The following is a 15,494-nucleotide window of genomic DNA, read 5'->3' on the forward strand; positions in this document are numbered from 1 at the left end:
ATGAAGACTGAGTTTGGGAAAGTTGGGTGTGGTGCCAGGCACCTGTAACTCCAGCACTGTAGTGGTCAGGGGCAGACAGTTCTGGGCACTCACTCATTTATGGCTACTGGTGTAGCTGAGAGGGCGAGCTCTATGTCAGTGAGAGGCCCTGTCTTAAATACAAGAAACAGAGGTGTAGAGGGATAGAGTCCCCTAGGATATCAACCTCTGTTCTCCACACCCTAACACACAGCTTAGAGCACCAGTACAAACATGTGCACCAACACACAAATAGCACACATAAATACCACCCAAAAAAGTTTTAATTTAAAAAAATGAAAATGGAAAAGAAAATAATTACTTACATGTGCTTCAAATGTAATACAAAGGCTGAAGCATGAATTGTCTCTTCCCAGTCTAGTTCCTGTCTGCTGGGCTCTATCCAGATGTCTCCATGCCTATAGAACTGAACAGGGAGACAGATCTTTTTGTTCTTTTTCCATGTAGCTTTCCCCCCATCTTTGTATGTTTGTTGTTTGTTTGTTGCAGGGTATCTTCTCTCCACCTATCCTTGGCTAACCTGGAATGCACTATGTAGACTAGGCTGGCAAGGAACTCACAGAGATCTCCTGTCTGTGCCTCCTGAGTGCTGGGATGAAAGGCCTGGTTCCCCATGTAGTAAGAAACAAACCAAGAATACTGCTTGCTAGCATGGCCCCAGGGGCTGGACCTAAGCTGCTGCAATACGTTCACTCCCCCGAAAAGCACTGGGTAATCTTGAGTGCGGTGGCCACTCCATAATCCCAACAGTGGGAGGCGGAAGCAGGAGGGCCAACAGAGCCTCTGGGGCTGGCGTTTTGAGTTTTCCAATGATCATTCAGGGATATATTGGGCTATAGAATCTGTTTAATTTTTTTAGTCTAGATGACACCTCAGAACATGGTATGGTTTTTGCTTAGGTGAGTATCATAAATATATTACAATTTTTTTTTAATTGCCAACAGGGCCTGGAGAGATTGTGGCTCAGTGATTAAGAGCACATATTGATCTTATATGATTGGTTAAAATCCATGTGTATAAATGACTGTGTGTAATATTTTTAGATGCAAACAGCCCCTAGATTGTACATTCCCTGAGCACCCTTTGGGTAGTCTCATCAGGCAGGATAGGAAAACCACGTGGTTTCATTGTTCCTGATGCTTTTTCTGTCTCAGTGTGTGTGGGTGGTGCTCTCCTCCCTGGGGGTCAGAGGCTGACATTGGGCTCTCCTTTGCCAGTCTTTTCCATGGTAGTTGTTGAGACAGGGCCCCTCATTGAACCTGGATTTCACCCTTCTGGCTAGATTAGCTGGCCAGCCGGTCTTCCAGCATTGATGTCCTACTCTCTGTCAGTTACAGTTCCACGGTGCTGCCCTTGCTTGTATGTGGGTGCTGGGGATTTGAACTTGGGCACTTTTGCTTTAGCAAGAAGCCATCCCCCCAATCGTGTTTTGTTTGTTGCTGTTTGCTTGCTAGCCTGCCTCTGCCGGGTTAAAGGCTTCTCCTATCACGGCACTTGTCCCTAACCCAGTTGATTTAGGCAGGGTCTTATTTAGCACAGGACGCCTTTTAACCTGTGCAGCTGAGGTTGGCCCTGAGCTCCAGATCTCTATGCTTCCACCTCCCAGGGGCCAAGATGATAGGCATGCACCGCCACTGTATTTTTAATTATTTTGTGCCTCTGCTGGGAAAGTGTGAGGTGTACATGTTCACGTGTGGAGATGAGAAGACAAGTTGTTGGAATTGTCTCTTCCCACCGTGTGGACTCCAGGGATGGCACGTGCCAGGCCTAGTGCTAAGGGTCTGTACCCACTGATCCGTTTTGTTGGTCCACTTATGTCTTAAGATTCAAAGTATAACTGCAGAGCCGCCTTTCCCACCTGCCTCAGTTATAAAGAGTCTTCATCGTTAGAAGGTGGGAGGAAAAACAGCATGTGCAGGAGGAAGCATCACCTGTCAGCGTGCTGTCTGTTTGCCTGTCTGTCTTCCACCTCGGTGTGCACAGTCACTTAGGACATTCGTGTGTGCCTTTTACAGTGCAGATAGTGCAGATTGATTTAAACAAGAAGTTAGGTTGTACTGTGGACTTTAGTCACACCATTGAATCCTTGATTGCATTCTACTCTGAATGCTGGGCTGTATGGCAGTTATTTTGGGATATGTTTGAACCCTATTTAGGAACATATAAAAACAAACTGCAACAAAAGGAGGGATCCTTCTGACATTCTTCATGATACGTGATTATGAGGTCACAGGGTCGTGGTATATTCCTCCCTGCCTGCGTCTGGTCTGAGAAGAGCTAAAACCCATGTGACGTGCATACACAGTTCTGCCTTCTGAATGATTGTAGATCACTTCTGATGTCTTGAAACCATCTCTTCACTCTTTCTCAGTTCCTTCGTTTGCTCCTCCTTTTCCCTTCTCACATGAAATTTCTAAGAGTTGGGTTTGCTTCAGGCAAAGGAGGGTGCTGTTTGAGAAGTCCTTACCTCACCAGCCTAGTGCATTTACCCTGTAAGATGCTCTGTCCCATCCATACCCAGCCTTCCCAAACCATAAACAGTGCTTTTTTCATTCTGATTTTCTCAAATTTGTGCCAGCCAGACATTTCCATACTTCAGCAAACAACAACAACAACAAAACTGGACTACTGCTTCTGTCTTCCTGTTTAGAAAGCTAGGGTGCCTAGCCCAGGATTTAGCACTTTAGATCTGTGCAGACCACACTGCAGAAGGAACAGTACAGGCTGGGTCTTAGAACTCAGACAATGACGAACAGCTTTAAAAGCTTAAAGCCTACAGAGTGTACATCCTCAAAGCCCGGGCTGAAGGGCCAGCAGGGAGGGGAGCAAGATGTGCTCAGGCCCCCGAGTGTTGCAGTTGGAGGAGAGCTGGCCCTGGGTCTAGCAGACTTCCAAACAGAGTTTAGAGCCTTTCAAACACCAGAGCAAACTGCTGGGTTTCCCTGCCTTTGCATTTGGAATGGAGCCCCACATACAGTGCAGATGACCAATGAGGTTCTTGTTCTGACTTGCTTCCCAACAGGTCATGGTGCTGATGTGAAGTGTGTAGATTGGCATCCAACCAAAGGGTTGGTTGTTTCAGGAAGTAAAGATAGCCAGCAGCCAATCAAGTTCTGGGACCCCAAGACTGGGCAGAGTCTTGCAACACTGTAAGTGATGGGAAGCCCTCTGTGGTCTTTGAGGACCACAGGCAGCCTGTGGTCCTTAACTGGGAGCTTTCTCAGCTTCTCTGTTTTCCTTCAAAAAAAAAAAAAAAAAACCAATGTGATTTGGACACAGATGGACCTCAGTCTTTGGATGTTTTAATTCTGACTCTAAATTTTTTTTAAGGTTTATTTATTTATTTTATACATATAAATAACTGTAGCTGTCTTCAGATGCACCAGAGGAGAGCATCAGATCTCATTACAGATGGTTGTGAGCCACCATGTGGTTGCTGGGAATTGAACTCAGGACCTCTGGAAGAGTAGTCAGTGCTCTTAACCACTGAGTCATCTCTCCAGCCCTGACTCTAAATTTCTAATGAAGGCAGATTATATTTGTTCTGCTACTTAAGTTTTACTGGGTTATCCTACAGGGGTGCAAGGCACTGAAGAGGTTCTTCCTGCTGTCTCCATGTGTCCTCAGATAGCCCTTGGCATCTGTGGCTATGGTATCAGTGCCTCTAACTAGCCACCACCAGCTTTGCCTAGCTTACTTCAGCTACATACAAAGATTTCTCCCCGTTTTTGTCCCAACTCTCTCCTCTTCTTCTCATCCCTTTTCCCTTGCCCTCCTCTCCTCTCCCTCCCCTGTACTCTCCTCTCTCACTATCTCCTCTCCTCTACCTCTTTTCCTCACTCACCCCCTCTCTACCTCTCTCTTGTTTCTTCTCCATCTTTTCTCTCCCTCTTCCCTTGCCCTCTCTTCTCTCCCTCACTTTCTTTTGTCCTTCTCCTTTATCGTCTCTCCCCTCCCCTTTCTCTCTCTCTTTTCCCTCCTCTCTACCTCTCTGACCTCCCTTCTATTTCCCTTTTCTCTCCTCTCTCCCTTTCCTCCCTTCCCTGTCTCTACCTGCCTCCTTTTCTTCCCCCTCTCTCTCCCTCCTCACCTCGAGGAGACATGTTTACTGTGTAGCTATGATTTTTCTTGGCATAATTTAGAATTATTTACAGCTTCATGAGTGTGTTCTTTTGGGGCTCGCAGATGCTGCATCCTGATCCTAATTGGAAATGAAACGTCCACAGCTCAAATTCCTTATGGCAAGGATGCTACACAGTGAACCTTTTGACAGAAGCAAGCCCTGGGACAAAGCATTGCCTTTAGTCAAATTAACCCTCACAGAAACTAAACCCAATCCTGCTTCCATACTTGTCTTAATGAGAGAAACATCATTGGATTTTTTTTTTTTTTTTTTCCGGAGCTGGGGACCGAACCCAGGGCCTTGCACTTGCTAGGCAAGTGCTCTACCACTGAGCTAAATCCCCAATCCCGTCATTGGATTTTTGAAACCCGATGAACTTGATTACCAGTTTATGTATTGTAAGAACTTCCCGTTTCTAGATGACCCTTCATGCCCAGCAGACTCCGTTGCTCCTTTAGCTGATATTGAGAGCTGTGTTTAGATGGCTGAGCTTCAGTTCCGCCATCGTCAGGGATGGTTGTATTTTATTTATTTTTCCATTTTTCCCCCATTTCTGTTCTTTCTTTTCGAGACAAGTTCTTGCTGTGTAGCGCTGACTGTTCAGGAAGTTTTGTAGACCCGCCTAACTGTGAACTCACAGAGGTCTGCTCTGCCTCCCTTGCTGTGATTAAAGGCATGCACACCATGCCTGCCATCCACTGACAAGGGTCTTCAAGGACACTCTTGAATGTGGTCCTGCGAGTTTTATTCACACACACACCAGGCCCCACCTCGCCGTCTTCGTCCGTGTGCTTTCAACAGAAAGGACCGCCTATATTACTGACGCTTGCTTTGCATCCTGACATGTTTCACCCTTGATGCTTTGTTTCCAGTCACGCCCATAAAAACACGGTGATGGAAGTGAAATTAAACCTCAACGGCAACTGGCTCCTCACGGCCTCTCGTGACCATCTCTGTAAGCTTTTCGATATCCGAAACCTGAAAGAAGAGCTTCAGGTATTCCGAGGTCACAAGAAGGAAGCCACAGGTGAGGGCTGTGATGTGCTGTGTCGTGTGTTCTGGGGACTGGCACCTACAGTTGCCTCACACTGGAGCTGTCTGATCTTCTCTGGCTTTGTTTCACAGCTGTAGCCTGGCATCCTGTCCACGAAGGACTTTTTGCCAGCGGAGGATCCGACGGCTCCTTGTTATTCTGGCACGTTGGGTATGTATCCTGTACTGCGTGGGAAAATGATGGTCTGTCTGCACACACATTCCCACACGGTATGGCAGCACAGATATCTTGGCTCTCTTGTTCTTGGCACCTTAGCTAGTTAGGGAAAGTTTGGTGGCTGGGGACTGCGACATTTTGAAGTGTGACTGGAAGGGAGTTGATTAGAACCACCTGCACATGGCCACTGCATGTGCCTGGAGCTCCAAGTGTGAGGACAGGGCCTCCATGACGGTTTGGAGACTCAGAAACTCAGGTGCAGATACTCGATGTTGGGCTAGTGAGGTAGCTCGGCACGGAAGAGCACTTTGTGTGCAGCCTGAGTACCCGGCTTCTGTTCTTAGACTCCGTGGCGGAAGTCAGGAGAGAACTGACTCCTGAGAGTTCTCTGGCTTCCACCTGGGCACCAGGTAGGCTCCTGCTCAAGCCCGTGCACACACAAACACACATCACACACACATCACACACCACAAACACATCACAAACATTTATCACTCATACGCAAACCATATCACATACACACAACACACATACACATCACACATACCACAACAGACACACACATCATGGATACACATTCATACATCACACACATACACATATTAATAAGTAGAAGCTGTTTGCGTTGGCTTCTAAATCATGCACTGTAACTTTCACAATGCTGTCGTAACTATCAGAGGAATATGTTTTGCGAAGAGTTATCAAATGTGTATGATGTTATCAAACTTGGCATTTTTCTATGTGCAAATTATCCATTTTGGAGACTGCCCTGCAGTTTTCAGTTTTGTAAATCAAGCTTGAGTAGAAAAGACAGCGCTTGTGTTTTAGATATAAATCATTATGGAAGAATAAAATAGATTCTATAGTTGAAATAATTTACGGAGCACTTTGTTCTATGATTCGTTTATGTTTGGCTGAAAGAATCATGAAGAGCTGAGGTAAGCTGGCGGGAGCTCTGTTCTGAGGAGAGACTGTCTTTGTTTCGATGCTTTCGTGTGCTTTGCGGTTCTCGTGGTGATTGGCTCAGCGGTGTCTTGTCTTTGTTTCCTCGTGCTACTGCAGGGTGGAGAAGGAAGTAGGTGGGATGGAGATGGCCCACGAAGGGATGATCTGGAGTTTGGCTTGGCATCCTCTGGGACATATTCTCTGCTCGGGCTCAAATGACCATACCAGGTAAGGAGGTACCTTGCTAAAAATAGCAAGCAACTTCTGTACTCATGAATAGTAATTTGGGGGAGGGTCTTAGCAAAGAAATGGGCTTCGTAGTCATGCTTTGTGTGTGCAATCTTTGTTCTTAGCTCTCCCTCTGCTTCCCTGCCGTCTCGTCTGATGCAGACATCTAGGTTTCCCAGCCCTGATTTTTGAAGGGGCTGTCATTTTACTCTAGTATGTTTTGGGCACCTTTGTCAGAAAAGCAAGTGGATATAACCTGGAGGCTCATTTCTTGTTGCTCTGTTCTATTGTCCTGGTCACCACGTCTGTTTCTGTACCATACATGCCCTTTGTTTACAGCGGGTCTGTAGGTCTTGTTTGAGAGTGAGTATTGTCATACTTCAATATGGCTCTTGCTGTTAAGAATTCGTTCGGCTAAATTGTCTTCTTTTATGTAAGTGTTGTTAGTTTTTATTGCTGTTTCTATATGAGCATATGAGTCTTAGAACTTTTTTCCCCCTTTTGAGTGTAGACTATCGTTGGAATTTTGAGGAGATTGGGTTGAATCTGCAAATCATGTTTGGCATCACAGTGTTAAGTCTGTCAATCCACTGGCATAGGGATTTCCCTCTGTGGTTTTTACTTTTCTTTATTCGGTATTTTAAGGTTTTCATTCTAGAGGTCTTTCATCTCTTTGGTCAGTTCTCTTTTTTAAAAAATAGAGTCTCATTTATCCTTGGCTGGTCTTGAACTCGCTGTGTAGCCAAGGAAGCCTTCAACTTCTGATCCTGCTGCCTCTTATCTCCTAGGTACTTAGGATACAGATGTGGGCAGCCATGTCTGGGGGTTGTCTGTTTGTTTGTTTTGTTGGTTTTTGGTTTTTGTTGTTGTTGTTGTTGTTTAAGTTTTTGAAGCTGTTGTAATTTTTTTGAGCTCTTTCTCAGAAAGTTTGGTATTGGTATGTAGAAATGCTACAACTTTGAGGATTGCTTTTGTATTGTTTTACTTCATTAAAAATGTTAAGATGTTTCTGGTAGAATCTTTACGCATCTTTTAACTGCAGGATCATGTCTTCAGCCAATAGGAATAATCGGACCTTTTCTAATAAAAAGTTAACAATTGAACTTTTTTTATTTCTGTCACTTTTATTTCATCCTCTGTTCTAATATTTCAGCTAAGACTTTGAGAACTGTTTGAATAAAAGGGGAGGTAATGGGTATCTGTATTTCATTGTAAGTTGTAGGAAAAATACTTTGTTTCAGTTTGTCATATAGTCCTTCTACATTCCTTCTATTCCGTTTTTGTTTGTCTTTTGAGACAGGGTTTCTCTGTGTAACAAGCCGTGGACATGCTGTGTAGGCTGGGCTGCCCTTGAGCTTACAGAGATCTGCCTCTGCCTCCAGGGACTAAAGGTGCCATACCCAGTCCTGTTCCTACTTCAGGGCACATCTATGATGATCATATGATTTGTCTTTAATTCTATTAATGTATTATATTGCATTTATTGATTTATATATATCGAATCAACCTTATATCCCTGGGATGAAACCAGTTTGGATATTGTCCTAGTTTGCTCTTCTGTTGCTGTGATAAACACCATGACCGAAAGCAGCTTGGAGAAAACCAGGCGAGCTTCATCGGACAGGGCTGTGTCACACCCCGTTATTCCGGCAGGGACAGGAGCACAGACCATGAGGCTCACTGCTCACTGCTCACGTTCTTGCTCTCAGTCGTGTTCAGCTCCCTTTAATATACAGCTCAGGCCCATGTGCCTGAGGACGACACCACCCACCACGGAATAGATAGGCCCTCCTAATCCATTAAAAATCAGGAGAACGCCCCACAGACATGTTTGCAGGCCAGTCCAATGGAAGCGAGTCTTCATTTGAAGACGTTTCTTCCCGGGTGTGTCAGGTTTGTGTCTGTGACAGTTGAAGCTGTCTAGTTTAGCATAGAGTTTATTTTTAGGGCGTGAGGCATTTCATCCCATATTTCCCTGGATTTCAGAGTTGCTAGTGAGAGAATTTCACTGAGATACTGAGATAGAGTATTAATTAATGACAAACCATGACCGAAGGTAACTCAAGGAACACAGCAGTTCATTTTGGGTTATGGTTCCAGAGGGATTGGACTCCATCCTGGCAGGCGGAGCCATGGCTGCAAGTGGTAGGTGTGCTGGCAGGAACAGGAAGCTTAAAGGTTGCATCCTCAGCATAGGCATGAAGCAGAGAGAGGGTTCTGCTTTCAGCAAAGATAAACTTCCCACATAGTACAGCCAGCTGTGAACCACGTGGTCAAATACCTGTGAGGATCATACCTTTTGCAACCACCATAGGCCATATAGAAATTGTGGTTGGACGAGTGTTTGAGTGACCTTCTTCAGATGTATTAGGTGTTTGTATATTAATTAGAATCAAGTGATTTTTCTTCCACCAAAATGAATAAATAAAAGGAAGTGGGAAATAATATGACATTAGTAAGTATCAATTGGGTTGACCATTGTATCCTCCACCCTTTGGTTGTTGTGTTGTGTGGTGTTGTGTTGTGTTGTTTTGTAGATGGCTCTGTAGGTGAAAAGAGAGCTGCTGGTCTCAGTGATTCAAACAGGTTCGATCCCTGCTGATGTGAGTTTCTCTGGGGTACATCTGTAACCCCAGCACTCCAGGCCCCACAGGCAGATGGACTTCTATGAATTTGAGGCCAAGCCAACCAGAGCTACAGAGGGAGGCTTTGTTAGACAACAACAACAACAACAAAACCAAAACTACAAGAATTTCTGTATTTGACTCGACTTTCTGTAGGGGGTTCCTGGTCTGAGACATTCCTTATTCTGCCCGACCTGCCACTCACCCTCTCTGGTTCATGGAGGTCATACTTTCCACCCCAAGGTTTCTGTGTTTTAGTTTTGCAGGGAGCATGGATAGCGTACCCATGCTTATCTTACATTTGTTGTGGGGTGTTTTCTCCCCAAATGCATGGGAGCTGCATTTTTGCCAGTGTTCAACAATGCGGGAATACTTGTGTCTGTTGGCTACATCATGCCAGGTTGGGGACAGGTCTCATGATCCCATGTTGTTGCTAGAGTTGGGGTGATGCCCTCCGTGTATTCTTGAGCTCCGTGAGAATCTCAGGTTTAGGTTCCCATACTAGACTTGAGCTGCAGTCTCCACAACCATTGATGTCCTTTGGGAGTGTCTGCCCATAATGTAGCCATCCTGGTCACAGCTCTGTATTCCCCCCACTATCTGTCCTAGGAGGCCATGCCCAGAAAGGGTTAGTCTATTCCTGGCACTGGCTGCTGACCCCGGCTGGCAGCATGGTGTCCCAGAGCTAATTGGCAGGGCTGTTTGCTGCTCTCTCTCGTGGAGGACTCTGAGCACCTCACTCTGTTTTTCTATCCCTTCTTTTCCAGCACTTTCCAGCCATTTTACCATCCTCGTTGTGTTTCTGATGTTTTCTTTCTCTAAGTCTACTCATCTCCCTGCTCCGCTCACTCCCCCTTTTGAACAAGAGTCCTGGAGCCCAGGCCAGACTCCAACTTGCTATGTAGCTGACAGTGACTTTGCGCTCCTGCTCTTCCGGCATGTGCCTCTAGAGCCTCAGGATTCCAGAGGAGTCTCATCTTCACAGTCCGAGTCTGTTATTTCTTGTCCTGATTCTTTGTCTTCATTGAATTATAACTTCTAATCTGCCATTTTTGTTGTGATCAACATAAGGGTATTATAATAGAGAGGAGTATTGAACATTAATTTTTGTTGTTTAAATTTGTTTGACATTTTGATTTTAAAATGCTCTTTCCACAATTGAAACAGTTAGAAGAGCGATACTGTATAAACTTGATCTGAGCTTTTGTGCCCAGAGAAAACCTGAAACCAAGCTCCCTTTCTCCCTTTTCTTCTACTTCATCAGCAAATTCTGGACTCGAAATCGGCCAGGTGACAAAATGCGAGATCGATATAATCTGAACCTTTTACCTGGCATGTCAGAAGACGGAGTAGAGTATGGTAAGATCTGCAGAGTTCTCCCTGAAGTCTCATGAGATTCCATTCTAAACATCAAGTTGTTTTTTGTTTTTTTTTTCCGGAGCTGGGGACTGAACCCAGGGCCTTGCGCTTGCTAGGCAAGCGCTCTACCACTGAGCTAAATCCCCAACCCTAAACATCAAGTATTAAGAGACTCGTACAACCTAATTTGGGGCAAGGGATGTAACTAAGTGATCCAGTACTTAACCAAGCACACCTGATGTTTGTTCTGCTCTCAATGCTAACACAAATAACTTAGGGCTTTCTGGCCTCAGAGATCTATCTGCTTCTGCCTCCCAAGTACTGGTATTGAAGATTTATACCAGCTCACCCAGTGGTTTGTTCTTTGATTTGTTTGGGCTTAGTTGGGGCTGTTTGTTTGTTTGTTTTTTATTTATTTATGGCTTTTTTGGAGGACAGGGTCTCACTGTATATTCTGGGCTGATGTAATTGGCTGTTGCTATGTAGTTTACGTGGCCTTGCACTCATGGAGATCCTCCTACCAGTATCATCTAATGCTGTAACTAACGGCATGTGCTACTGCACCCAGTGATATTGCTATGGTAAAAAAAGCGTCGTTGTAGGGAGCACTATGAGACCGTGTTGACGTGTTGACGATAGGTGTATTGTTTGTAGATGACCTGGAACCTAATAGCCTGGCAGTGATTCCAGGGATGGGAATCCCAGAACAACTGAAACTGGCCATGGAGCAGGAGCAGATGGGTAAGAGCAGCTGCATTTATGCATTTAATTTGTGTAAGGTTTTGTAGACCTCTCTGTCTTATTTTCATGGTAAATTAACTTGTTAATAGTGTTGAAATGCTCACATGGCTTATATTGAGAATTGTGAATAAAAATGATTAAAGCTATGTAATGTTTAAAAATTATGTTCCCAACAATTGATTCATTTGTTAGGTGGCTATGTTTTTTGTTTAAGGGACTAACTAGTTCTTTCTATGGTTTCAGGGAAAGATGAATCAAATGACATTGAAATGACAATTCCAGGCTTGGATTGGGGAATGGAAGAAGTAATGCAAAAGGATCAGAAAAAAGTTCCTCAGAAGAAAGTCCCTTATGCAAAGCCCATTCCTGCTCAGTTCCAGCAGGTCAGTCAGTAGCAGTGACCTCCTCGTCCTTGTGCCGAGACTGGGCTTAGTTGCTTTAACTGATGCTCAGACAGGGCTCTTTGGATAGTCTCATCCAGCCCTTCCAGTGCCTTCTTCCCAGATTCTTTTTAGACATACTTCCCACTGGCTGCTGTAGAGTTAAATACCAGTGGGGCATCAGCTCTCCCTGTGTCTAATTCTGTTGTTGCCTCATTTGAATCATTTATGTTGTCAGAGGGAAGAGAAGGAGTCAGCAGGCAGAGAATGTTGGCTGTCTTATGTACTGTCTGTCTTCTGCTTCACTACTACAAACACTCATTCAGATTCTTGTTAACTGCAATGTCTAGCAGTATTCCAGTCAGCTTCCTGTCGCTGTCACACATAGCCAACTTAACGGGGGAAGTTGAGGGGGAGGTCTGTTTGTCTCATGACCTCCGAAGGTCAGTGGTTGCTTGGCTTTGTCTCTTTGGTCTATAGCATGAGAGAACGTCATGGTGCAGAACATCTCGTTCTCGGGACCCCTTCAAGGGCATAACCCCAAGGTCTGGCTCACTCCTTCCTGCCTCTCCTTCACTTCCTCCCTGAGTGTCACCACCTGAGGACCAAGCCTTCACCATATGACCTTTTGTGGATACCAAATTATAACGTGTAGCTTTCATAAGTTTAGGAATTTCTAATTACTAATACACCTACCCCACTCTATTCTTACGTCACAAAGAGTTGGCTTTAGAGGTGAAGACTGCTCTGCCATGTAGATTGATGACATTAGAGATTTTTTTCAACGTATCATAATTTTCATGCTTCTGTAAAATTTAATTTTCTCTCTTTTTCCCTAAGGCCTGGATGCAAAATAAAGTTCCAATTCCTGCTCCAAATGAGGTGCTGAATGACAGGAAAGAGGATATTAAGCTAGAAGAGAAGAAAAAAACACAAGCAGAAATCGAGCAAGAAATGGCCACGCTGCAGTATACCAACCCACAGCTTTTAGAGGTGTGTGAGCCACGAAAGCAGGCAGAGCGCCTTGACTGGTCCTTCTGCCCCTTTACTGTTGTTTGTTGTTACTTTCTTATTTTCATGCTGGAGTGTGTGCGTGCGTGCGTGCGTGCGTGCGTGCGTGCGTGCGTGCGTGCGTGCGTGCGTGCGTGGATGTCAGAAAATAATCAGCAGTATTCTTTGAGGGCTCTTAGCTTATTTACTACTTCTGTACATTGAATTTTTTTTTTTTCTTTTCAGCAACTTAAAATTGAAAGGCTTGCCCAGAAGCAGGCCGATCAGATCCAGCCTCCTCCCTCGTCTGGTACTCCTCTCCTCGGACCTCAGCCCTTTTCTGGTCAAGGCCCAATGTCTCAGATCCCTCAAGGTTTTCAGCAGCCTCACCCATCTCAGCAGATGCCATTGGTGGCTCAAATGGGGCCTCCAGGTCCACAGGGCCAGTTCAGAGCCCCTGGACCCCAGGGACAAATGGGACCACAAGGCCCTCCATTGCATCAAGGAGGTGGGGGGCCACAAGGATTCATGGGACCACAAGGACCCCAGGGCCCTCCCCAGGGTCTGCCACGGCCTCAGGACATGCATGGTCCACAAGGAATGCAGAGGCACCCTGGACCTCATGGCCCTTTGGGACCTCAAGGGCCACCCGGACCTCAAGGTAGTTCTGGTCCTCAAGGTCATATGGGTCCTCAGGGTCCACCAGGACCTCAGGGTCACATTGGCCCCCAAGGCCCACCTGCTCCTCAGGGCCATATGGGCCCACAGGGTCCTCCTGGTACTCAAGGAATGCAGGGACCACCTGGTCCCAGAGGAATGCAAGGACCTCCTCATCCTCATGGGATACAGGGTGGGCCAACATCTCAAGGGATCCAGGGACCTCTGATGGGACTGAATCCAAGAGGAATGCAGGGACCCCCAGGACCTCGGGAGAATCAGGGTCCTGCTCCTCAAGGGATAATGATTGGCCATCCACCTCAGGAGATGAGAGGACCACATCCTCCAAGTGGACTGCTGGGACATGGCCCTCAGGAAATGAGAGGTCCTCAGGAGATGCGGGGCATGCAGGGGCCTCCACCACAGGGGTCAATGTTGGGCCCTCCCCAGGAACTTCGAGGACCCTCAGGTTCACAGGGGCAGCAGGGGCCACCCCAGGGCTCTTTGGGACCTCCACCCCAGGGTGGCATGCAAGGACCCCCTGGACCTCAGGGACAACAGAACCCGGCAAGAGGGCCACATCCATCTCAAGGGCCAATACCATTCCAGCAGCAGAAAGCACCTCTGCTAGGTGATGGGCCCCGGGCCCCCTTCAATCAGGTATCATTTCTTTCCAGCTTGTATGTGCAACATAGTAACACATGGGGATGGACTCTGTGCGTGTCGAATCCACACAGCAGGGTCTGACTGCGCCTTAGGTATCAGTAGTGGCTTACAACAGTGGTGGCCTGACTGGAAGAACATGGTGAGACCCCACCACCCACCATCAGTGAATAGAATCTCACGTGCCTTTACTTTAGCTTCTGCTCAAGCTGTTCTCACCTGTCACGTGATTATGTGCAGGAGCAGGAGGATGTTGTGCATTTGACGAAATGCTTTGCTAGCATGCACGACACCTTGGGTTCAGTTTCTGGTACTGCATAAAACTGGATATGGTGGTGCATGTTGGTTTGAGACAGAAGGATCTGGAGTTCAAAGTCATCCCTGACCACATGTCAAAAAAACCATACCGTGTGTGTGTGTGTGTGTGTGTGTGTGTGTGTGTGTGTGTGTGTGTGTGTGTGTGTTGTGAGACAGGATTCTACTGTGCAGCTCTAGTTGGCCTCGAGCTCGCTGTGTAGGCCAGGCTGGTTTCAAACTTGGAGAGATCACCCTGCCTCTGACTCCCAAATGCTAAGATATCAGGTGTGCACAACCATACCCAATCCCCACATTTTAAAGTTAAAAGTATTTGTAGGAAAGAATATTTTCTGGGTATTTCTCTGGTCCTTTCCAAGGACTTCAAGAAGTCCTGCTACTCTTTCATTGATTTGGAACTTAAAAGACCATGCAAGGAGAGTTTAAAGTTCTTGGGGGTTAAATTACACAAGAGAGCTCATGCACGAGTGGGTGAAGCATCTGGTTGTGAGGTGGTGGCTCTGAAGTTCTTGGTCCTGGTGTCATTTGGGAAGAGCCCTTGAGCTTTGTGCACAAGAGGAGTGAGTGAGTCAGCTGACACTGACCCCGGCTCCTCACTGACGGGTACTCGGTTACTGGGCGACAGAGAGAGTTCATGAAAAATCTCTTTTTCTGGGTGGTGATGGTGGTGCATATCTTTAATCCCAGTGGGCAAAGGCAAGTGAATCTCTGTGAGTTTGAGGGTAGCCTGGTCTACAGAGTGAATTCTAAGACACCAAAGGCTGCACAGAGAAGCCCTGTTTGAAAACAAAAAGCAAAGCAAAAAAACCAGAACAACAACAACAAAAACCCAACAACCAACCCCATGTTTTTCTTTTCCTTTTATTGGGGAAGAAGAAGGCTAAGTATGGAACCTAGGACTGTAGTGCCTGTTAGATATCCCAGTCCCGTTTTGCTTTCCAAATTTCTCTGAGAATCCATGATCTAATAAAAGACAGCCATTTGGGCCAGGTTGACTGCTCAGCAGGTAAGGACACTTGCCAAGCATACCTGACAATATGTATTGAGTCCCCTGAACATACACGGTAGGAGAGCCAGCATCCACAAGTTGACCTCTGACCTCCGTGTGTGCCTTAGCGTGCACCATGCACATGCAGTGTGAAATGCAACCACTAGATTTACTAAACCTAAGTAAGTATGTGGTGTGTGGTGTTTTGTATATTTCCCAGAACTTGAAATTG

General features: G+C 46.0%; 1 protein-coding gene across 4 annotated transcripts in view; it reads left to right on the forward strand.

Moving 5' to 3' along the window:
• Positions 1-15,494, forward strand: part of Wdr33 (WD repeat domain 33) — a 106,278-nt gene that overhangs the window by 72,143 nt on the left and 18,641 nt on the right. For all 4 annotated transcript variants that reach the window (XM_063277379.1, XM_063277380.1, XM_063277381.1 and 1 more), the window contains exons 8-16: positions 3,062-3,188; positions 5,035-5,189; positions 5,288-5,366; positions 6,435-6,545; positions 10,434-10,528; positions 11,183-11,269; positions 11,513-11,652; positions 12,490-12,642; positions 12,886-13,956. In XM_063277379.1, coding sequence (XP_063133449.1) covers positions 3,062-3,188; positions 5,035-5,189; positions 5,288-5,366; positions 6,435-6,545; positions 10,434-10,528; positions 11,183-11,269; positions 11,513-11,652; positions 12,490-12,642; positions 12,886-13,956 — 2,018 coding nt within the window. The remainder of the gene's footprint in view (positions 1-3,061; positions 3,189-5,034; positions 5,190-5,287; positions 5,367-6,434; positions 6,546-10,433; positions 10,529-11,182; positions 11,270-11,512; positions 11,653-12,489; positions 12,643-12,885; positions 13,957-15,494) is intronic.

Source organism: Rattus norvegicus, chromosome 18 (genome assembly GCF_036323735.1).
Source record: "Rattus norvegicus strain BN/NHsdMcwi chromosome 18, GRCr8, whole genome shotgun sequence".
Lineage (NCBI taxonomy): Eukaryota > Metazoa > Chordata > Mammalia > Rodentia > Muridae > Rattus > Rattus norvegicus.